Below are 23,961 nucleotides of genomic sequence, written 5' to 3'. Positions count from 1 at the left end.
TGTGGCGTCTGGGATCTTCCCAGACCAGGGCTTGAACCCGCATCCCCTGCGTTGGCAGGCGGATTCCTAACCACTGGGCCACCAGGGAAGTCCCTGAAATCATCATTTTTAAACAAAGAACTCTAAAAGAGAGGTGCCATTCTCAAATAGCAGTCCCTAGCATACATCCCCATCTTTCAAAAAACGTACATTTAGTTTTGAAATATAGACAATAAAAACAGTGAAATGTACATCGGCGGGGAGGGATGGGGGCAGAAAGACTGGAATTACAAATAAAATCTAGCTTCTCTATTTACTAACTGTGTGGCTTAAGGTAAGTAAATTCACTTCTCTGAGCCTCAGTTTTCATCTGTAAAATGGGGATGGTACTGCCTACTTCCAAGAGTGCTGTGAAACCAATAATTCCATACATGACATGCCTGGCATGCAGAAGACAGGTAGCTGTTGACATTATTATCATCATTATGATCATCATCACCGCCAAATTATCCTGTTATAAACTTAAAGATTGGGAAATTGGTCTTAAAAGGAAGAATGGCCTTAGCAATACAAATGTTGAGAGTCAAATAAAAATTATTATGCCAAATCAAATTTGAACCTCATTTGAATTAAGTGATTTCTAAGGTGATCTTTGGGCTCTAGTAGGTTCCAAGCCCTCACTGAATGCAGAGGGTATAACTGCAGACCCCAATTCACAATTGTCTCTATCCTAGGAACCTCATCTAAGTGCAATCACACAATAGTGTCCTTTTGTGACTGGCTTATTTCACTTAGCATAATGCCTGCAACGGTCTACCAGAGAGAGGAGAGTTTGCTTCCCCAGGGCCCATCCTCCAAGCCAATACTGTGCAACCTGCACTCACAGAGGCTCTGGTCCAACATTTCTCAACTTGAATAATGTTCTGATAAAACACCCTTCTAGAAGAAAACTTTTCAAAACTAATTGATAAATTTCAATTACTCTTACAAAACATAAATGTGCACAAAATAAAAATATGAACTCCTTATGCCAATAGCTCTTATAAAACCCTAAAGAAAATTTCAAACAACATATTTTAAAAAGCAATAAAATGTATAACAATAATATTAACTTAATGTCACATCCTGAGTCTTAGTCCCTGAGGTACACTCAAAACAAGGAGATAATGGCAGAACGACATTGCTTTGGGACCTCCCTGGTGGTACAGTGGTTAAGAATCTGCCTGCCAATGCAGGGTACATGGGTTCAAGCCCTGGTCCAGGAAGATCCCACATGCCGCGGAACAACTAAGCCCATGTGCCACAACACTGAGGCTGCACTCTAGAGCCCGCGAGCCACAACTACTGAGCCCGAGTGCCACAACGACTGAAGCCCGCGTGCCAAGAGCCCGTGCTCTGCAACAAGAGAAGACACTGCAATGAGAAGCCCACGCCCCGCAATGAAGAGTAGCCCCCACTCGGCGCAACTAGAGAAAGCCCGCACGCAGCAACGAAGACCCAATGCAGCGAAAAATACATACATACATAAATTAATTTATTTTTTAAAAAAAGAACTACATTGCTTTAACTACTGTGTTTTCATATACACAGTATATTAATCATATTCTTTATGCTCAAGAGGCCACGAGAGAAAGGTTGCCAAGAACATGGACAGGATCTGACCTAAAAGAAGTTAAAGATCTTGGTCCACGTAATAACACAAGGCATTCTCCATTCCTAGAGCCCCAGTCATAGGATACCACCCCCTAGGGCTTCTTATAGTAATGGCCCTCTATTGAGAAAAATACACATGCAAATAACGTAAACCATAATTAGAGGCATAAAGACATCCACTCTAATTAGCTCCAGCTTGGGAGAAAGTTCTAGGGAGGAGTTTGGGAGAAAATTACAACCCAAAGACTTACAGCATGAATGTGAAGAATGTGGCTTATGCTTTCGTGTGTTAACTTGAGCTACAGTCATAGAAATGTACTGTGGTTGCTAAACTGTTGCTTTTTCTGCTAACTTTTGTCTTCATGGAATACATGCTCACACTACCCTGCCTAGTCTATTCTCGTCAGGATCACTGTGGAGGAGATAGCCTCCAGACCTTGGGCTGGGAAAAGGCAGATCCTTACTCTCCAGGTGCTTGCGTGAGACTCAGAGCCATACAGGCAGCTGTCCTCTTTTTTTTTTTTTTAACTTTTTATTATTATTATAAAAGTCTCAGGTGTGCAGCATTATCATTCAACATCTGTACACACTACAGAGTGATCATGACCAACAGTTGACCCCCTTCACCCACCACCCTCCATCCCTTCCCCTCTAGTAACTACTAAACTGTTGTCTACATTTCTGAGTTTTTTTTTTGTTTTAGATTCCACACATGAGTGAAATCATAAGGTATTTGTCTTTCTCCATCTGATTTATTTCACTTAGCATAATACATTCAAGGTCCATCCATGTTGTTCCAAATGGCAGGATTTCATTCTTTTTTTTAATTATTTTTATTTATTTATTTTTACTTTTTTTTTTTGTTGAAATTTTGAATTTTATTTTATTTATTTTTCTATACAGCAGGTTCTTATTAGTCATCAATTTTATACACATCAGTGTATACATGTCAATCCCAATCTCCCAATTCATCACACCACCACCCCCACCCTCCACCGCTTCCCCCCTTGGTGTCCATATGTTTGTTCTCTACGTCTGTGTCTCAATTTCTGCGCTGCAAACCAGTTCATCTGTACCATTTTTCTAGGTTCCACATATATGCGTTAATATACGATATTTGTTTTTCTCTTTCTGACTTAACTTCACTCTGTGTGACAGTCTCTAGATCCATCCACACCTCTACAAATGACCCAATTTCATTCCATTTTATGGCTGAGTAATATTCCATTGTATATATGTACCACATCTTCTTTATCCATTTGTCTGCCAATGGGCATTTTGGTTGCTTCCATGGCCTGACTATTGTCAATAGTGCTGCAGTGAACACTGGGGTGCATTTGTCTTTTTGAATTATAGTTTTCTCTGGGTATATGCCCAGTAGTGGGATTGCTGGATCATATGGTAATTCTATTTCTAGTTTTTTAAGGAACCTCCACACTGTTCTCCATAGTGGCTGTATCAATGTACATTCCCACCAATAGTGCATGAGGGTTCTCTTTTCTCCACACCCTCTCCAGCATTGGTTGTTTGTAGATTCTCTGATGATGCCCATTCTAACTGGTGTGAAGTGATACCTCATTATAGTTTTGATTTGCATTTCTCTAATAATTAGTGATGTTGAGCAGCTTTTCATGTGCTTCTTGGCCATCTGTATGTCTTCTTTGGAGAAATGTCTATTTAGGTCTTCTGCCCATTTTTGGATTAGGTTGTTTTTTTAATATTGAGCTGCATCAGCTGTTTATGTACTTTGGAGATTAATCCTTTGTCCACTGATGCATTTGCAAATATTTTCTCCCATTCTAAGGGTTGTCTTTTAATCTTGTTTATGGTTTCCTTTGCTCTGCAAAAGCTTTGAAGTTTCATTAGGTCTCATTTATTTTTGTTTTTATTTCCATTACTCTAGGAGGTGGATCAAAAAAGATCTTGCTGTGATTTATGTCAAAGAGTGTTCTTCCTATGTTTTCCTCTAAGAGTTTTATAGTGTCCGGTCTTACGTTTAGGTCTCTAATCCATTTTGACTTTATTTTTGTGTATGGTGTTAGGAAGTGTTCTAATTTCATTCTTTTACATGTAGCTGTCCAGTTTTCCCAGCACCACTTATTGAATGTCTTTTCTCCATTGTATATCCTTGCCTCCTTTGTCACAGATTAGTTGACCATAGGTCCGTGGGTTTATCTCTGGGCTCTCTATCTTGTTCCATTGAAATATATTTCTGTTTTTGTGCCAGTACCATATTGTCTTGATTACTGTAGCTTTGTAGTATAGTCTGAAGTCAGGGAGTCTGATTCCTCCAGCTCTGTTTTATTCCCTCAAGACTGCTTTGGCTATTCGGTGTCTTTTTGTGTGGTCTTCTGTGTGGCTATTTGTGTCTCCATACAAATTGTAAGATTTTTTTGTTCTAGTTCCGTAAAAGATGCCATTGGTAAATTGATAGGGATTGCATTGAATCTGTAGATTGCTTTGGGTAGTATAGTCATTTTCCCAATATTGATTCTTCCTATCCAAGAACATGGTGTATCTCTCCATCTGTTGGTATCATCTTTAATTTCTTTCATCAGTGTCTTACAGTTTTCTGCATACAGGTCTTTTGTCTACCTAGGTAGGTTTATTCCTAGGTATTTTATTCTTTCTGTTGCAATGGTAAGTGGGAGTGTTTCCTTGATTTCTCTTTCAGATTTTTCATCATTAGTGTATAGGAATGCAAGAGATTTCTGTGCATTAATTTTGTATCCTCCAACTTTACCAAAATCATTGATTAGCTCTAGTAGTTTTCTGGTGGCATCTTTAGGATTCTCTATGTTTAGCATCATGTCATCTGCAAACAGTGACAGTTTTACTTCTTTTCCAATTTGTGCTCCTTTTATTTCTTTTTCTTCTCTGATTGCCGTGGCTAGGACTTCGAATACTATGTTGAATAATAGTGGTGAGAGTGGACATCCTTGTCTTGTTCCTGATCTTAGAGGAAATTCTTTCAGTTTTTCACCATTGAGAATGATGTTTGCTGTGGGTTTGTCGTATATGGCCTTTATTATGTTAGGTAGGTTCCCTCTATGCCCGCTTTCGGGAGAGTTTTTATCATAAATTGGTGTTGAATTTTGTCAAAAGCTTTTTCTGCATCTATTGAGATGATCATATGGTTTTTCTTCTTCAGTTTGTTAATATGGTGTATCACATTGATTGATTTATGTATATTGAAGAATCCTTGCATCCCTGGGATAAATCCCACTTGATCATGGTGTATGATCCTTTTAATGTGTTGTTGGATTCTGTTTGCTAGTATTTTGTTGAGGATTTTTGCATCTATATTCATCAGTAATATTGGTCTGTAATTTTCTTTTTTTGTAGTATCTTTGTCTGGTTTTGGTATCAGGGTGATGGTGGCCTCATAGAATGAGTTTTTGAGTGTTCCTTCCTCTGCAATTTTTTGGAAGAGTTTCAGAAGGATGGGTGTTAGCTCTTTGCTAAATGTTTGATAGAATTCATCTGTGAAGCCATCTGGTCCTGGACCTTTGTTTGTTGGAAGATTTTTAATCACAGTTTCAATTTCATTACTTGTGATTGGTCTGTTCATATTTTCTATTTCTTCCTGGTTCAGTCTTGGAAGGTTATACCTTTCTAAGAATTTGTCCGTTTCTTCCAGGTTGTCCATTTTATTGGCATAGAGTTGCTTATAGTAGGCTCTTATGATGCTTTGTATTTCTACGGTGTCTGTTGTAACTTCTCCTTTTTCGTTTCTAATTTTATTCATTTGAGTCCTCTCCCTCTTTTTCTTGATGAGCCTGGCTAATGGTTTATCAATTTTGTTTATTTCTCAAAGAGCCAGCTTTTAGTTTTATTGAGCTTTGCTATTGTCTTCTTTGTTTCTATTTCATTTATTTCTGCTGTGATCTTTATGATTTCTTTCCTTCTTCTAACTTTGGGTTTTGTTTGTTCTTCTTTCTCTAGTTCCTTTAGGTGTAAGGTTAGATTGTTTATTTGAGATTTTTCTTGTTTCTTGAGGTAGGCTTGTATACCTATAAACTTCCCTCTTAGAACTGCTTTTGCTGCATCCCATAGGTTTTGGATCGTCGTGTTTTCATTGTCATTTGACTCCAGGTATTTTCTGATTTCCTCTTTGATTTCTTCAGTGATCTCTTGGTTATTTAGTAACATATTGTTTAGTCTCCATGTGTTTGTGGTTTTTTCCCTGTAATTGATTTCTAATCTCATAGCATTGTGGTCAGAAAAGATGCTTGATATGATTTCAATTTTCTTAAATTTACTGAGGCTTGATTTGTGACCCAAGATGTGATCTATCCTGGAGAATGTTCCATGAGCACTTGAGAAGAAAGTGTAATCTGCTGTTTTTGGATGCAATGTCCTATAAATATCAATTAAATCTATCTGGTCTATTGTGTCATTTAAAGCTTGTTTTTCCTTATTAATTTTCTGTTTGGATGATCTGTCCATTGGTGTAAGTGAGGTGTTAAAGTCCCCCACTATTATTGTGTTACTGTCGATTTCCTCTTTTAGAGCTGTTAGCAGTTGCCTTATGTAGTGAGGTGCTCCTATGTTGGGTGCATATATATTTATAATTGTTATATCTTCTTCTTGGATTGATTCCTTGATCATTATGTAGTGTCCTTCCTTGTCTCTTGTAACATTCTTTATTTTAAAGTCTATTTTATCTGATATGAGTATAGCTACTCCAGCTTTCTTTTGATTTCCATTTGCATGGAGTATCTTATTCCATCCCCTCACTTTCGGTCTGTACGTGTCCCTAGGTCTGAAGTGGGTCTCTTGTAGACAGTATGTATATGGGTCTTGTTTTTGTATTCATTCAGCAAGCCTATGTCTTTTGGTTGGAGCATTTAATCCATTCACGTTTAAGGTAATTATCGGTATGTATGTTCCTATGACCATTTTCTTAATTGTTTTGGGTTTGTTTTTGCAGGTCCTTTTCTTCTCTTGTGTTTCCCCCTTAGAGAAGTTCCTTTAGCATCTGTTGTAGAGCTGGTTTGGTGGTGCTGAACTCTCTTAGCTTTTGCTTGTCTGTAAAGCTTTTGATTTCTCCATCGAATCTGAACGAGATCCTCGCCGGGTAGAGTAATCTTGGTTGTAAGTTCTTCCCTTTCATCACTTTAAGTATATCATGCCACTCCCTTATGGCTTGTAGAGTTTCTGCTGAGAAATCAGCTGTTAACCTTATGGGAGTTCCCTTGTATGTTATTTGTCGTTTTTCCCTTGCTGCTTTCAATAAGTTTTGTTTGTCTTTAATTTTTGCCAGTTTGATTACGATGTGTCTCGGCGTGTTTCTCCTTGGGTTTACCCTGTATGGGACTCTCTGCGCTTCCTGGACCTGGGTGGCTATTTCCTTTCCCATGTTAGGGAAGTTTTTGACTATAATCTCTTCAAATATTTTCTCGGGTCCTTTCTCTTTCTCTTCTCTTTCTGGGACCCCTGAAATGCGAATGTTGTTGTGTTTAATGTTGTCCCAGAGGTCTCTTAGGCTGTCTTCATTTCTTTTCATTCTTTTTTCCTTATTCTGTTCCACAGCAGTGAATTCCACCATTCTGTCTTCCAGGTCACTTATCCATTCTTCTGCCTCAGTTATTCTATTGATTCTATGTAGTGTAGTTTTCATTTCAGTTATTGTATTGTTCATCTCTGTTTGTTTCTTCTTGAATTCTTCTAGGTCTTTGTTAAACATTTCTTGCATCTTCTCGATCTTTGCCTCCATTCTTTTTATCCGACGTCCTGGATCATCTTCACTATCGTTATTCTGAATTCTTTTTCTGGAAGGTTGCCTATCTCCACTTCATTTAGTTGTTTTTCTGGGGTTTTATCTTGTTCCTTCATCTGGTACATAGCCCTCTGCCTTTTCATCTTGTCTATCTTTCTGTGAATGTGGTTTTTGTTCCACAGGCTGCAGGATTGTAGTTCTTCTTGCTTCTGCTGTCTGCCCTCTGGTGGATGAGGCTATCTAAGAGGCTTCTGCAACTTTCTTGATGGGAGGGACTGGTGGTGGGTAGAGCTGGCTGTTGCTGGTTGCCAAAGCTCAGTAGAACTTTAATCCGCTTGTCTGCTGATGGGTAGGGCTGGGTTCCCTCCCTGTTGGTTGTTTGGCCAACACTGTGACCCAACACTGGAGCCTACCCGGGCTCTTTGGTGGGGCTAATGGTGGAGTCTGGGAGGGCTCACCCCAAGGAGTACTTCCCAGAACTTCTTCTGCCAGTGTCCTTGTCCTCATGGTGAGACACAGCCACCCCCCACCTCTGCAGGAGACCCTCCAACACTAGTAGGTAGGTCTGGTTCAGTCTCCTATGGGGTAACTGCTCCTTCCCCTGGGTCCCGATGTGCACACTACTTTGTGTGTGCCCTCCAAGAGTGGAGTCTCTGTTTTCCCCAGTCCTGTTGAAGTCCTGCTATCAAATCCCGCTAGCCTTCAAAGTCTGATTCTCTAGGAATCCCTCCTCCCGTTGCCAGACCCCCAGGTTCGGAAGCCTGACGTGGGCTCAGAACCTTCACTCCAGTGGTGGACTTCTGTGGTATAAGTGTTCTCCAGTTTGTAAGTCACCCACCCAGCAGTTATGGGATTTGATTTTATTGTGATTGCGTCCCTCCTACCGTCTCATTGTGGCTTCTCCTTTGTCTTTGGATGTGGGGTATCTTTTTTGGTGTGTTCCAGTGTCTTCCTGTCGATGATTGTTCAGCAGTTAGTTGCGATTCTGGTGTTCTCGCAGGAGGGAGTGAGAGCACATCCTTCTACTCTGCCATCTTGAACCAAGCCTCATTCTTTTTTAAGGTTGAGTAATAATCCATTGTGTGCGTGCGTGTGTGTGTGTGTGTGTGTGTGTGTGTGTATACACCATGTCTTGTTTATCCATTCATCCATCAATGGACACAGGTTGCTTTCCTATCTTGGCTATTGTAGATAAAGCTGCAATGAACATAGGGGTGCATATTTTTTTTTAATCTTTATCAGAGTATAGTTGATTTACAATATTGTGTTAGTTTCAGGTGTACAGCAAAGCAATCTGCTATACATATACATGTATCCACTCTTTTTTAGATTTTTTTTCCCATATAGGCTATCACAGAGTATTGAGTGGATTTCCCTGTGACACATATCTTTTTGAATTAGTGTTTCCATGTTCCTCAGATAAATACCCAGAAGTGGAATACCTGGATCATATGGTAGTTCTATTTTTAATTTTTCAAGGAACCTCCATACTGTTCTCCATTGTGGCTGCACCAATTTACATTCCCACCAACAGTGTACGAGGGTTTCCTTTTCTCCACATCCTCAGCAACAACTTATTATTTCTTGGCTTTTCAGTAATAGCCATTCTAACAGGTGTGAAGTGATATCTGATTGTGGTTTTGCTTTGCATTTCCCTATTAATTAGTGATGTTGAACATCTTTTCACGTGCCTGTTGGCTATGTGTGTGTCTTCTTTGGAAAAATGTCTATTCAGATCCTCTGCCCATTTTTTAATCAGTTGTCTGGTTTTTTGTTGTTGAGTTGTAGGAGTTCTTTATATCTTGGATATTAACCCCTTATCAGATATATCATTTGCAAATAACTTCTCCCATTTAATAGGTTGCCTTTTTATTTTTATGATGGCTTCCTTCATTGTGCAGAAGCTTTTTAGTTTGATGTAGTCCTATTTGTTCATTTTTGCTTTTGTTTCCCTTGCCTTTGGAGTCAGATCCACAAAAACATCACTAAGACCGATGTCAATGAGGTTACTGCCTGTGCTTAGCCTGCCCCTTCTTTTTAAGCCCAATGCATCAATCCTACCACAAGAGCAAAGTAGAACAAGTTACAACATGCACAAAAGGCAGGAAAGGGAGGGTCAGCAGTCATTGTTTGTGGCTTCAGAATTCCATAGAACTATAGGCTAGTGATGAAAAGATAAAAGATGTTTACAAGGTTGAATTTTTTAAGTAAAGATAAAATTTGTTGAAGATTTTCTCTGGTATCCTTCTAAACAAAGAAAGGGGTATCTTAACCCACTGCCATGTCCTCTATTTATAATCAGAGTTCTACCTGATTTTTCTGAGTGAGATTAAACAAGTGTCAAAGTCCCTTCAAGCTCCAAAAGCCCCTGAAAACATGAATCCTTAGCTCAGTTTGGTGACTTTTTCTCCTTATGCATGTACACTATGAAAAACTGACCAGAAGCTGGGGAAAACAGAACCTGTCCCTGATCTTTGAACATTCTGGACTTTTAGGCAGAAACAGTACAACCTCACCAGTCACTATATTTTGCTTTGTTTCAGTCAAATAAGGAAAAGGACAAAGTCTGTAAACAAATTCATGTGGAAGACAGACATATTACAGAGCCAGAACATTAAGTGGAAAATTTGGGATACATAAAAGGGAATATTTAAAGGCAGAATTCAAATTCTTAAAGTATGCATTATAGTTGTACATAATTAATTACCTGATTTACAGGTTTTAACACAAAAACAGAAAAATATATGTATGGGTTGCCCCACACAGGATATTTATACTGTTACATTATATACTGTCATATATAATGTAGCAGTATATATATGTATATAGATAGTATCATATATATAATGCATGCACACGTATGTATATATTGGGGGGATGGGTATGCAGGTGTGGGTGGACAGAGAGAGAGAGCGACATTAAGACAAGAGAAACTAGGATTTTACATCAAAAGGAGTCAACCAGCCCAATGTAAGCATATAAGCCCCATGACAGAAGGGACTTTGTTTTTTTACTGCCAGGCCTTGATGCCTCAGTACACAGTAGCTGCTCAATAAACTCGTTTGTTAAAGGACTAAACATTATAATGTTTTTCCTTTTTAAAAGGTATCTCATAAATAACATTAAAGAAATTATAACTATAACCCTCCTACACTGTTGGTGGGAGTGTAAATTGGTGCAGCCACTATGAAAAACAGTATGGAAGTGCCTTAAAGAACTAAAGTTTGAGCTCCCGTATGATCCAGCAATCCCACTCCTGGGCATATATCCGAAAAAGATGAAAACTCTAATTCAGAAAGACACATGTACCCCAATGTTCACAGCAGCACTATGTACAACAGCCAAGATATGGAAGCAACCCAAGTGTCCATCAACAGATGATTGGTTTAAGAAATGTGAGTGTGTGTGTGTGTGTGTGTGTCTGTGTGTGTGTGTGTGTGTAATGGAATATTACTCAGCCATAAAATAATTAATTAATTAAATAAATATTGCCATTTGCAGCAACATGGATGGACCTAGAGAATACCATACTAAGTGAAGCAAGTCAGACAAAGACAAATATTATATGATGTCACTTATATGTGGAATCTAAAAAATACAAATGAATCTACTGCAAAACAGAACAGACTGACAGACATAGAAAACAAACTTATGGTTACCGAAGTGGAAAGGGAGAAGGAAGGGATAAATTAGGAGCTTAGAATTAACAGATACACAGTACTATACATAAAATAGATAATCAACAAGGATGTATACACAGGAAACTATATTCAGTACCTTGTAATAACCTATAGTGGAAAATAATCTGAAAAAAATATATATATATATGTAATACTGAATCACTATTCTGTACACCAGAAACTCACACAATATTGTAAATCAACTATTCTTCAATTTTAAAAAAAAGAAAAAAAAAAAAAAAGAAACTATAACGCTAATGCATAGAGATTATTTTTCCCCCAGCTTTCTTGAGATATAGTTGATATATAACACTGTTTAAGATGTGCAAAATCATGACTTGAGATATATATCTCAAAATGTTGAAAAGCAATTACCACAATTAGTTTTAGTTAACACATCCATCACCTCACATAGTTACAATTGTGTGTGTGTGTGTGTGTGTGTGTGTGTGTGTGTAGTGAGAACCTTGAAGATCTACTCTTTTAGCAACTTTCAAGTATACAATACGGTATTATTAACTATAGTCACCATGCTGCACATTACATCCCCGGAATTTATTCATCTTTTAACTGGAGGTTTGTACCCTTTGACCACCTTCACCTATTTCCCCAAACCCCTACTTCCTTCCACCCCAGCAACCATCAGTCTGTTCTCTTTCTATGAGTCTGGGCTTTTTTTTTTAGATTCCCATACAAGTAAGATCATATGGTATTTGTCTTCCTCTGTATGAAATTTATTCTTAATAATGTAGGTATTCACATTTGTAAGCAACTTTAGAAACTATAAAATTACATCAGGAAACTACTAGATTTTAGAGTAAAACCATCCACCACCAGGACACAAATTTGAAAACATCCTCTCCTGTTACCCAGTAATTGTCTAATTACAAGTCTCTGTTTTGAATCATATTGTTGTCCCCAAAAAAATGTACTATGAGAAAACTACATTTATCATGACTAAATATTATTAACAATTTTATCTCGTCTGAAAAGCTAAGCCATCAGAAGGTGTCAACCACAGTGAATTTAATTTATAAAGTATGGCTGAAGCCTAAAATAAGGGGCTAGCTGATTTCACCAGCACAGAGGAAAGTGCTATTCAGCTGAACCTAGGAAGAACTACCATGAAACTGTTTTCTTTCCAAATAAAAACTAAACTGTAAAAAGCTTTATAAAATTTGGTGCCTTGCAGCACTATTTACAATAGCCAAGTCATGGAAGCAACCTAAATGCCCATCGACAGATGAATGGATACAGAAGACGTGGTACATATATACAATGGAATGTTACTCAGCCATAAAAAGGAACGAAATTGGGTCAGTTGTAGAGATGTGGATGGACCTAGAGACTGTCATACAGAGTGAAGTAAGTCAGAAAGAGAAAAACAAATATCATATATTAACGCATATGTGTGGAATCTAGAAAAATGGTACAGATGAACCGGTTTGCAAGGCAGAAATAGAGACACAGATGTAGAGGACAAACGTATGGACACCACGGGGGGAAAGTGGGGGGGTGGGGGGGGTGGGATGAGCTGGGAGATTGGGACTGACATGTATACACTAATTTGTATAAAATAACTGATAAGAACCTGCTGTATAAAAAATAAGTTAATTAAAAAAAAATGGTGCCTTTGTGAATTTAAATCAAAGTTTCCTTAATCAAACAACTTTACATATATACAACTCACATGCATACATATAAGTACATATACACACTTATATATACATACACACATGTATATACATAGATTATATTAAAACATAAAAATGTGACATTAAAGGAAGAGGAAGTTAAATAATGGGCCATTTTTGCCAACTTTGAGTTTTCTTGACTTAAACTTATTATTCGTTGCCAACCTAGAGACCCAAAGAGAAATGAATGGCTTCTCAATTCAAAGACAAGCATATTATAGAACTTCCAACCTTTGGGGGTGTGAGTTTTTAGCATTTCTACAGACAACAGAAAATATATATTGGTCTCTGCCCCCAGTTCCTGGCACAGAGCTCCTGAAACCCTGTAATTTTCTGGGGGAATAGGAGTGTCCTTTTTTCTAATGAGGCAACTCTGGGTGGCCTCTATTTGGTTACTGGATAGGGGCTGGTCACCTCAAAAACCAGGACATGATTAGAAGCTTGGAATTTTCAACCCCGGCTGCCCACTCTCTCGAGAAGGGAGAAGGGCTGAAAATGGAGTTAATGATCGATCATGCCTATGTGGTGAAGCCTCCATAAGAATCCCAAGAGTACGGGGTTCTGAGAGCTTCCAGGTGGGAGAACACATCCGTGTGCCAGGAGGGTGACACTCCAGCTCCACAGAGACAGAAGCTCCTGAGCTCAGGACACCCCCAGACCTCTCCCTATGTATGTCTTCATCTGGCTCTTTGTTCATCTGTATCCTTCATCACATCCTTTAATAAACTGGTAAACCTAAGTGAGTGTTTCTCTGAGTTCTGTGAGCTGCTCTAGCAAATTAATCAAACCCAAGGAAGGGGTTGTGGGAACCTCCTGTTTACAGCCAAGTCAGACAAAAGCTGTAGGTAACCTGGAGACCTGCTACTTGCAGTTGGCATCTGAAGTGGGGTGAAAGCAGTCATGTGGGACTGGGCCCTGAATCTATGGGATCTTACACTATTTCCAGGTAGACAGTATCAGAACTGAGTTAAATTTTAGGACATCCATCTGGTGTCAAGGAATTGCCTGTTGTCAGGAAATAACCCCACACATTCGGTGACCGGAAGTGTCAGAAGTGTTGTGAATGTGGTAATAGTGAGAAAGCAAAGGAGACACCCAGGGGAAGGAAAGACTGAGGCTTTTCTAGTACGGGGGAAATGAACAAAGGCACATAGCATCAGGGCACAGATACACTTTCCTGATGGCAGAGTCATGCTACCAAAACCCCAAAGTCAAATTTCTGCATCTGGCTTATTGTCTTATTAGTTGTCCATAAATAAATTTAGTGACTAGGATAATATTTTTAAGATTTTTATATCCTTTACATTTTCTCTAATAAGAATAAGAAACGTCACACACAGTACATGAGGCATATCCTTTATGCTCTGGAGGCTAAGACACATTCCATGGAAAATTACACAACACAATTCGATTTGGAAAACTAAATTTCCCTTGTTCTCTAATCACATGGAGCCAAACTCATTCCTTGCATCACTATACACTGAAAGACGATGGTAAAATCCTTCTAGTTTTATGATCCTATAACATGGAAAACTGTTTTCTCCATATTTAGTTTCTCCCTGCTACATGCTATACAATAATTTCAGGTACCTTAGTGATAAACTGTCTGTGGTGATCTGAATTTTTATCCTTCTATTTTTTATAAATCAAAGTATTTGAGAAATGAATACCATAGCAGTTTTTAAATACAGAAAAACAGAGGCCACTATTAGTGGAGAGAAAGGAACGGTATATGAAAACTCTCATGTGGAAGATTCACGTTGGGAAAACTGTAGAAGGATGGCTATTTTTAATTGAACTTGAAAAACATTATAATGATTACTGTGTTATAATTCTCACAAAGGATTATATATGGCACTTATCTCTTTTCCATACTGCAGTTTATAGAGTGCAATGTACAATCAACAAAAATCAATAAAGTACAAAATCAAAATAAATAACCCTTGGGCTTGGCCTTCAAGGAGCTGACAATCTAGAAGTTTGTTGAATACATTTTTTAAAGTATATAGAAAAAGCAAATATAACCTGTAATGATAATATAATCAGACTCATTTTTAAACAAACAATGAATATTGTTCTTCAAAATACTTACCCAAAGATACTGTTATTCTAACCATAAAGCTTTTGCAGAATATTTTGGAACTTTTCTTTCAGAATTATCTTTAAAATTTGTTTATGAGCAATTGAAAAGATCACTAACATTACTTTACAATCATACTTCATAATGTAGAAGTTGGAGAGGAAAACCACATCTCAAAAAGAATCCGATTAAAAAAACATGACGTGAGGAAAAAACAACAGGTACACTAAAAGAGATGGGGACAGAGTTATGATAAAACAGTAGTAGTAGACATAAAGTACTAATACTATATTAGGATACTAGGATACTAAGAAATCAGAGGAGAAATTATTGCCTTTTTAGATTTGATTATGAAAAGGGAAAAGGTGGTTCTATGGCCCATCCTGCTGACCCTAACATGCACAGCGCATAAGCCTGAATCAAACATAGATACTATCATTGATACAACATCCTAGGCAGTTACTTTGTAATAATAAAGTAATGACCACGATTATTTCAGCAAAGAAATAATTACTTATGAAATGTTGCCTAAAGACAATTTAAGTCAAATTCTGAAGATTTTTTTAAAACATAGTTCCATTTTCATAATAATTAAATTTTAGAACCTTGACAGGAATTAGTGATCTATAAAAGCTAAAATGACCTCTACCTTCTCTTTTAGAATTAAAAACAAGTTATGGTTGAAAATCTTCTTTCTCCAAGATTTACTGTAAAAAACATATAATGTTCAGAAAACACTATATAGGTCGCCATGAATTTTGGGCCAAATATCATCTGTGATTAACATATTAAGAGAAATATTATTTTTACGCACGATAAAGTGATATGGCACAACATGACATGTTACTATTTTCCCTGACTACCATTCATGTCCTCTCTCCTTTAGGTGATGTTCCTTTTGGAAGTTTATCCCCCTCCATAAGATGACATACGGGAAGGGCTATCAACCAAAGCACCCAACATTCTCTGGACCAAGGAATGGACACATGGCCCCAAAGTAAGGTTCTTTCCTGGAAGCCGATTGTATGAGTAAACAGCATGTTTGCACAGGGATCAAAATCTCATTGACCCCAAAGGTCAAAACCAGAAAAGACCATCCACTGCTTCCTGCAATCTTCCTTCATTTCTAGATCTGCTCTGTCTTCTGTTCTAAGATACTTTCCAGCCATTTTTAAGTCTTAGCATACGTAAAAATTTAACATCTACATGGCACACTGGGGTGAGAGGGCTAGACTGCTCACAGGCTAGAAGTAACGGCCCCAGGACCCAGCCAGCTGACCTTAGACTGAGGAATCAATATCTACTCTCACCTGTAGCCCATTCCAAGCACATCCGTGTACCCTGGCACAGCTCCAAGGGACTTGATTCTTCAGATTGTACTCAAACTACAAATTACAAGATATCCTTCCAAATAGACTGCTCCTTTGATTAATTAAGCCTGAGTGGGATTCTGTTGTTTGCAATTTAAGTACTGATATAGATATTAGGAGGCAACTGATGGAGAGGATGGTGATGGAGATGATGGCAATGATCAAGGTCATGATACTGATAAGAGGAAAGGGTGGAGAAAGAGGAGGAAGAGGAAGAGGAAGAAAGTTTACAACGTAAGGGACTTTACAAACAAGTGTATTTAAATGGCTTTGGTTTAAATTGTGTGACAATAGGCTTTAGTTGTCTAATTACATTTTTAATGCCTAATATATATCTGTTACTTTTAGTATCTGTTATTCTTTTAGTATCTCTTAGATTTATATATAATCATTCTTTGCAGAAATTTCAATGTTAAGAAATTAGATTTAGATTGCTTTAAATATTAGACATTATATTTTCATGGATAAGTAACCATCTAAGATGGTGGCCACAAAGCGCCCTAGTTTTATACAAAGTACATCACTTTATTGGCTTCAGTTCATCTGATGCTTTTGAAAAACAATTTTAGGAAATTCCCTGGCGGTCCAGTGGTTAAGACTCGGCGCTTTCACTACCGTGGGCCCAGTTCAGTCCCTGGTGGGGGAATGAAGATCCCACAAGCTGCGCATTGCGGCCAGAAAATAAAACTATTTTAAAAGTTTCTCAGTTTCTATTAACTTCAGAAAATCTAAGTTTGGAAAGTCTGTTAAAATAACTTGTGACCAATAATCTTGTCAAATTGTGGTTTTACAACTGAGATGCCAGTGAGTGGAGGACTAAGGTACTTTCCTAATTCGTCTATAACCATGTCTAGTTCATGACACAGTCTTATTTATCAAATGCTAGCAACAAAAATAATCTGAATGACCTCAGCAATAACATTGTTTGGACTTGAATTTCTCCAGAAATCACTCAATTTGCCACTTCATTTGATATAAACAAAAATAAGTCTCAGGGTTGGATGAAGGAAATTTGGGAAATTGGATCTTAAAAACAACTTCATCACGGGCTTTGGACTTGGACAGCTTGGGTCAACCCTCAGCCCTATTGCTCACTAGTTGTGTGAACATGGGCAAGTTTCTTAACCCAAGCCTCAGTTTCTTGGTCTATAAAATGGATGGGATATTAACACCTACCTAGAAGCATTGTTGGGATGTTTAAAGCTCTTAACGCAATACCTGCAACCACAGTAATCATTCTATAATGTGAGCTATTATGAGGGCGTAAAATTGAGTTTTTGTTCTGTGTCAATTCATATTCTCTTTGTCTATGTTAGGTTTTAAATACTTACATGATAAAGTCCCCACTTTTATTTAGTAGCAGCAAAGTCCAATAAGCTAATACCTCAATCAAAAATCTGCATACAGCTAACGCTGAAAGTATTTTTGTGGGTTAGATTTGAGGCTTAATAACTTAACTCCCTATCATTATCTTTAAAAATATTATATATGAGGGAATCCACCATCTGTTGATGTTGCTTGCTGCACACACTATAACAAACAGAAATACATAAAAGAAAAAGTTGGTCTTTAAGACCCTAAGAGTAGTTTTCCGTGAGAAGAGAGAGTATGAGAGATACTTGAAAATTGAGGACTGGAGTGAGAGTTGTTGTCTCCTAATGATACGTACTCTCCTTGGTTTATACAATAAACATATGTCAGAGAGAAAAAAAAATCTAAACGCAGAAAAAGGACACATAACCCCCTACCCCACCCCCGCTGCAGCAACAGATTGCCTGGAAATTAAAAGCATTTGGTTACAAATATCACTTAATAGAATTTTGCCTTTGTCACATATTCCTGTGATAGGCTGAGTGTTCTGGAGACATTTTAAATAAGCTTATATCATCCTCTAACTTTAAAAAGGATCCTTTAATACATAATTAAGTGGTAAAATACCAGTTAAGCAATTTGTTCTGTTTGTGCATACTTATCTAGAAAAATGATAAGTTTATTTGTAAAAGGCTTAACAATTGCCATGGCTACTAAACCTAGCAGATGAGTCAAACTCCAATTAGTTAATAGATGTATTTTTTAACAAAAAGAGGTCTAGGTTTTTAAATAGCATAACAAAATAAAATTTCAGAGCTTAGAAAATGAAAGGTCATCAATTTATTTATTTTATTTATTTTTTTTGGCCTTGCCGCACAGCTTGCGGGATCTTAGTTCCCCCCGAAGATGGATGGGTCCCAGGTCCCCTCCCGCAGGGAGAGCGCCGAGGCCTAACCACTGGATTGGAAAGGTCATCAATTTTAACAGTTTTGAATACTACAAGAAATGCAGGGCCCACAAAATTAAATGATTTAGCCAAGGATACTACCGAGTTAGTGGTGAAGCCAAAATAGGAATCTGAATCTTGAACAATGAGAGAACAATTCTTAAACAGTTATCACATAATTCCTGAGCAAACAACCTAAATATTCACCATTTAAACTATAAAACCTGCTGCTACAACTACTAAGTGCTTTACACAATGACTACATCAAATCCTCACAACCCTGAGTGGGCTTTATAGATGAGGAGTCAGGACCAGAGACATTAAGTAACTTGACCAAGTACACACAGGGAGTTAGGATAAGTATGCTCTCTCCACTGCACCACGTAGCCTCTCCTGCGATAAGACTCTTCGTTACCATACTATCTTCACTCCATCTTCCTTGTACTGTACAAGACTAGATGAGCCCAAATCCAATTCCACCTTAAACGATAAAATATAGTTGCTGGTTCCAAAGTGGGCTTAGTCATTCCAATCCAATGACAGCAGAAGTAGCACAGAGAAAAGGCCCTCACCTTCCCCAGCTGTCCAGATCCTACTCTTCCCATCTTCAAGATGAAAAGCAGTCGAAAGACCTCCAAATTCTGGTATTCCCTCCCTTTGCCCCCTTCCCTCCTATTTCTACCAATCAAGGGATGTGATCAAATGTTGAGAGGGTAGGTATGGGGTCTCTGAGTGCGGGCTCAGTACATGTTGCAAAGGCTAGAATCCATTTTATTCTTTCTTCCTCCATTTGGTAGAAGATTAAGATGGGAGCTAGAAGTCTACAGCCACAATCCTATGAGGCATATAAGATGTTCAGCAGCTACCATTTTATGTGAGCTTAGGAAGAAATGCTGGAAGATCTGTGAGAAGAGGTGATGTACCACGATCTAAACCCCTTCCCTCAGCTCCTTCCCCAAACGGAGTGTCAGGAACACCAGGCTGTGAGGCAGGGGTCAGTGGTCAGGGAAGAAACAGAGCCAAACAACATGCTAACCGTTCTCAGAGGCTGCCAAGCGGTACCGTTTCCGAGCAACACATACACAGGCACGTGCTTGCAATCAACGTACCCTATCAATGTTTCTGTAAACTTGAGTAACTTTAAGAGGAGGGTTTCAAGCTATAAGTTAATTCAGCTACCAAGACAGGTAATTTATTAAGTGACTTTCTTATATTCTTTTTCTTGATGAACTACAAAAGAATGTAAGTTTAAAAATATTAAGTTCTAGTCCTTGTGTTTAAATTTTTTTACATTCAAATTATGAGAACACTTGAACCCCAAACCCTCTTACCTCCATCCCCAAGAGAACTCTCAGGTAACCCTTTTAGACGGTCTGCCTTAAAATGTTTGATAATAAGGAACTGACTGCAAGTCCTGTGAAATGGTTGCGTCATCACCACAAGCTGTTTCACCGTTTGGAATACAGCATCTCCTTCATTTATATATTGATACACACATACAGAAAAACAGGATTTGATTTGAAACGAACACTATCAGTGCTTTTCTGTGCAGTAGACGATTTAAAAACAAAAACAAAAAAAACCCTATAAAATGACTTAATTGATCCTCCAGGATGAGTAAGTAAGCCGTTAACTAATGGGGTCAGAATCATTGCAGAAGTGAACGCATTTTTTCAGCTTTTTTTGGAACAGAAGAGCTAATGGAGCTTCTCCCAAAATTCTTGACGTAAGCTCAGAGAAGAACCTGCTTAGGTGGCATCATCTAGCCCGTGGGACGGTTAGCAATGTCTGCAGACAGTTCTGGTTGTCACAGCTGGGGGTGGGAGGGGCAGGAAGTGGAATGCCACCACCACCCAGGGGGTCGAGACCAGGGATGTTACTAAGCACCCTAGAGTCTACACCACAGCCCCGCACAACAAGGAATTATCTGGAACGCCACGCCGACTGTGCCAAGGCTGAGAAGCTCTGCCCTGAGGTTGTCATGGATTTGCAAAACTGTAGTTTCCACAAAGCCTATCAATGACACTCAGCACATAAATACCTCAACATCGCTCTAGCTATTTTGAGGGCTTCTCCCCCACCAGGATATCTGCTTACGGAAGAATAACCATGGCAAGTCTGGTAGTTATTCAACAGGGAATTCATCTTCATTTTCTTTCATTCATTCCCTTGGCTTCAATCACAGTCTTTATGCTAATAACTCCCAGCTCTGCCACTTGGCGTCAAAGCCTTTCCCACGTTTCACACACTGGACACCTCCAGCTTCCCCCATATCCAAAGCTAACAGCACTGGCTCTTTACTCCCGCCCCCGACTGTGCCCCAAGCACCCCCTCTTCTCCGCTTCACCTCTCGTGTTCCCAGGCTTAGGGAGCAGCGCCGCCACTGGCCAAGGGGAAAGCCTGGGCCCCCGGGCTCATCCCCCTCCCCAGAACAATCACAACACTCTGCACATAATTGGCATTTGACCCACATGTTGAATGCGAATTAACCTTTCAAACCAGTTGGTAAGTGATAAGCCCAAAGAAGACTGGAGAAAAAATAAATAAAACAAAACCAGGCAGCAGAGAATGGAGGTCAGCATAAAAAAGCAGCACATTTGGAAGTGTATTCCATGCTCAAAATAAACAGCATCACAGACCCGAAAAGAACCAAAGAAGTCCCAGGGCATGGCCCAAAAGGTGGAAAAGATACAGATGACACTGACCAGCTAGGGTGCTGACTCTGAAAAAAGGCCACTTTCTTTACAATTCAAGCTTAATAGGCATGACTATCCCAAAGCACTGAAAAGAAAGAGAAATAGATGAAGGGAAAAGAAGAGTACAGTAGTAGAGTTAGTAAAAATAATGACAATCACCTAACACTTGCACAAAGTTGAAGTTTGCAATGTTCACATATATTATGTTATTCTTTGAAAAACTCTGAGGCAAGCAGGTCTTGTAATTACTGGGCAATGATACTTAAACTCCCACTGATAAGACCCTGAGGTTTTGAATAGCAATTTAGAAAGAACCATGGATCATTCTGAATATTAAGTAGCAGAAAGCATCAAACCACCCTGACGCAGCCAGTGTTCAAGTGGTCCTCATCACCGCAGAGACTTCTGGTAAAAGCCATCAGCAGCAATTCACAATGGTGATTGTCCAAGGAGCTGCTATTTCAGGAACTACACAGGGGTCATTTCAAGAACCATTTCTATTCATTTTACGTCTCTGATAATAGAATTTGGTTGGCTGGTGACATCCTTCCATCATCTCCAGAATTACCAACAGTATGCTTTATCATCGTAAGTGAGTCATTACGTCTCTTTTAGAGATAAGATTCCAGAAGGTTTCAATAAATTGTAAAGACATCCAAGTGAATCAGAGAGGAGAATTTAAACTTTGACCAACAGTTTCCCCTCTGTATCTAACATTAGCTCATCTGTAACACATCATGACAAACTAACACTTGGGTTTATAAATATGCATGGATTTCAGCCTGACTCATCATCACAAAGTTAGGGCTATAAATGATTGAGTATTCCCCTCGTGTGGTATAACATTTCAGACGGAGGCAAGAAGATTTAACAGGTGGGGTGGGTTTGGTTTTTTGGGTTTTTTTTTTAATATCATCTGATTTGTTTTTCATTCTCACTGATTTTGTTGTTCTACCCAGTAAAGCTGAGACAGCTTCAGCTTAGAGGGACAGACGCACACAGCCAAGAACAAAGACAGAGTTGTTCAATTCTAACTTTCAAGATAGAATTATTTAAGTGAGATCAGCAAAAGCAACTGTCTTGAACCCACACTTTCTACTGTGAGAGCTTGAAAGAAAAGTGGTACGTTTGATGTTCCAAAAGCATTTGGCTTGGAACATGTAGAATTGAGAGTTTATATGAAAGATACCGAAAGAGCATGGCAATAGCAATTAGAGCAGTTTTCCTGGCTCTAGGAGAAGAGACAAAAGTTTGATGGGTTGGCAGAAAGGGGTAAGGACCAAAGTCTCTAACTAAAGTGTAAACACCATCAAGGTCCTCAAAGGTGTGTGTATGCAAGTGTGTGTCTTGCAGGGGGATGAAGAGGACATGGGGTGGTAAGATGGTAAAAAAAATTCAGATTGACTGAGGGTATCCACAAACATCAGAGGCTTTGCCCAGCTTCCTATCTGAATCCCTTTGGGGGAACAATTTTGAGGCGCCCTCCCAGTCAGTTTGGTAGATAACCTCACAGCAGCAATGGTGGCGAAGTACGGCAGGGCAGAATGGGATTGAGAGCTCTGAGTTTCCTTGTCTTCCTGGCTCCAGCGGACTGTCAGAGATCCAGAATCATTCCCAAGGCCCCTTCAAGGGAGGCCTGGCAGAGCTTTTGCTGCAGCACTCGGCGTAGGGAGTGAGGATTCTGAGCATGGACAACCATGCGGCCAGCCAATGAATCAGCAAGCAGTCATCATGGTTTTATCTTAACCTAAAAACCAACCGGAAGATGCCCCAGCTTCTGACATAGCAACAGGGAATAACATGAAGACAAAGGCCGAAGTCCAAGCAGGAGAAGACACACAACAAAGGCCAGGGGACCATGGATTGGATGGACACCTTCTTGCCCCCCGTGCTTCCCTGCCACTGAGACTCCATCTGGAGTTTGCTGCAGTTGGGGTGAAGGCGGGGGTGGGAGAAGAACTACAGAATGGGAGCAGCAGCCCTAAGAATGACTGAGAATTTTGCAGACTGCATCACATCTTAAATTTGACTGAAGAGTTACCCCCAAGTGCATTATAAAGAGATACTAACTTGAAGCAGCAATATTACATGTTTCCCCACTAATGGCAGAAAAAAAGTTTCCAGAACTAAATTGGGTTCAGTTACAGAGAAATAAAGTCACATTTCTGCACATCCACAAATGGATAAAAACTTTACATTGCCTAACGGTTTACAGTTTTCACAGGTTAGAGAATCACAAATTATTACAACATCCAGATTATCCTAAAGCATCACTCCCACACATTGGTCTTAAAAACGTCTTCCTCTCTCTCTTTTCTTTTTAACAATACTCACCTCCCTTCTTCTTCATTCATTAGAGCTGACAGAGAGTAGAAGAGAAGATCTATGACATAAAAATACTGATCATTCTTCACGGCGTTATTCTAACCCAACCCAGAAGTCAATAATTACCCAACAGTCCAGAGAACTAGGCTGAGGATGGTCATTTGTTATTCCAGTTATCACAATGCCTTTAGACTCAAGTAGACTCTAAGAGCACAAATGAACTTAGAACTTAAAACCATCTCCGTCATGGTTTTACCAAGTGTCTAAACAGTGGCCAGAGGCAGCGATGGGCCCAGCAAGGAAGGAAGTTCAAAAAGCTGCAAATGAATGATTCCCAGCCTACGGCTTCGTCTACTTTTTGTTTCTGGGACTTTTCGGAGGAATTTTTTTTCCCTTTCCCACAGAAAATCTGTCTCGAGTTTTACTCCAGAAAACTACTCCCCTAAGATTGCTGTTTGTTCCACCTCAGGGCCCACAGCAACTTTTGACAAATGTTTTCTTGTCT

General features: G+C 39.0%; 2 protein-coding genes across 10 annotated transcripts in view; one reads left to right on the top strand and one right to left on the bottom strand.

Annotated features, from left to right (window-relative positions):
- Positions 1-23,961, bottom strand: part of BCKDHB (branched chain keto acid dehydrogenase E1 subunit beta) — a 235,231-nt gene that overhangs the window by 77,123 nt on the left and 134,147 nt on the right. The window lies entirely within an intron of this gene.
- Positions 1-23,961, top strand: part of LOC309634699 (uncharacterized protein) — a 144,273-nt gene that overhangs the window by 76,970 nt on the left and 43,342 nt on the right. For 6 of the 8 annotated variants that reach the window (XR_014248305.1, XR_014248306.1, XR_014248307.1 and 3 more), the window contains exon 2: positions 15,695-15,805. Coding sequence is in view for 2 of the 8 variants with exons in the window: in XM_082405110.1 (XP_082261236.1) it covers positions 15,732-15,805; positions 18,369-18,459 (165 nt within the window). In the remaining 6 variants the exon portion in view is untranslated. Of the gene's footprint in view, positions 1-15,694; positions 15,806-18,368; positions 18,460-23,961 lie in introns of all 8 variants that reach the window. The other 2 variants (XM_082405110.1, XM_082405111.1) reach the window with 1 other exon arrangement.

The sequence above is a fragment of the Balaenoptera borealis genome, assembly GCF_965194805.1.
Source record: "Balaenoptera borealis genome assembly, chromosome: 9".
Classification (NCBI taxonomy): domain Eukaryota; kingdom Metazoa; phylum Chordata; class Mammalia; order Artiodactyla; family Balaenopteridae; genus Balaenoptera; species Balaenoptera borealis.
This window is presented reverse-complemented; position numbering and strand designations above follow the sequence as displayed.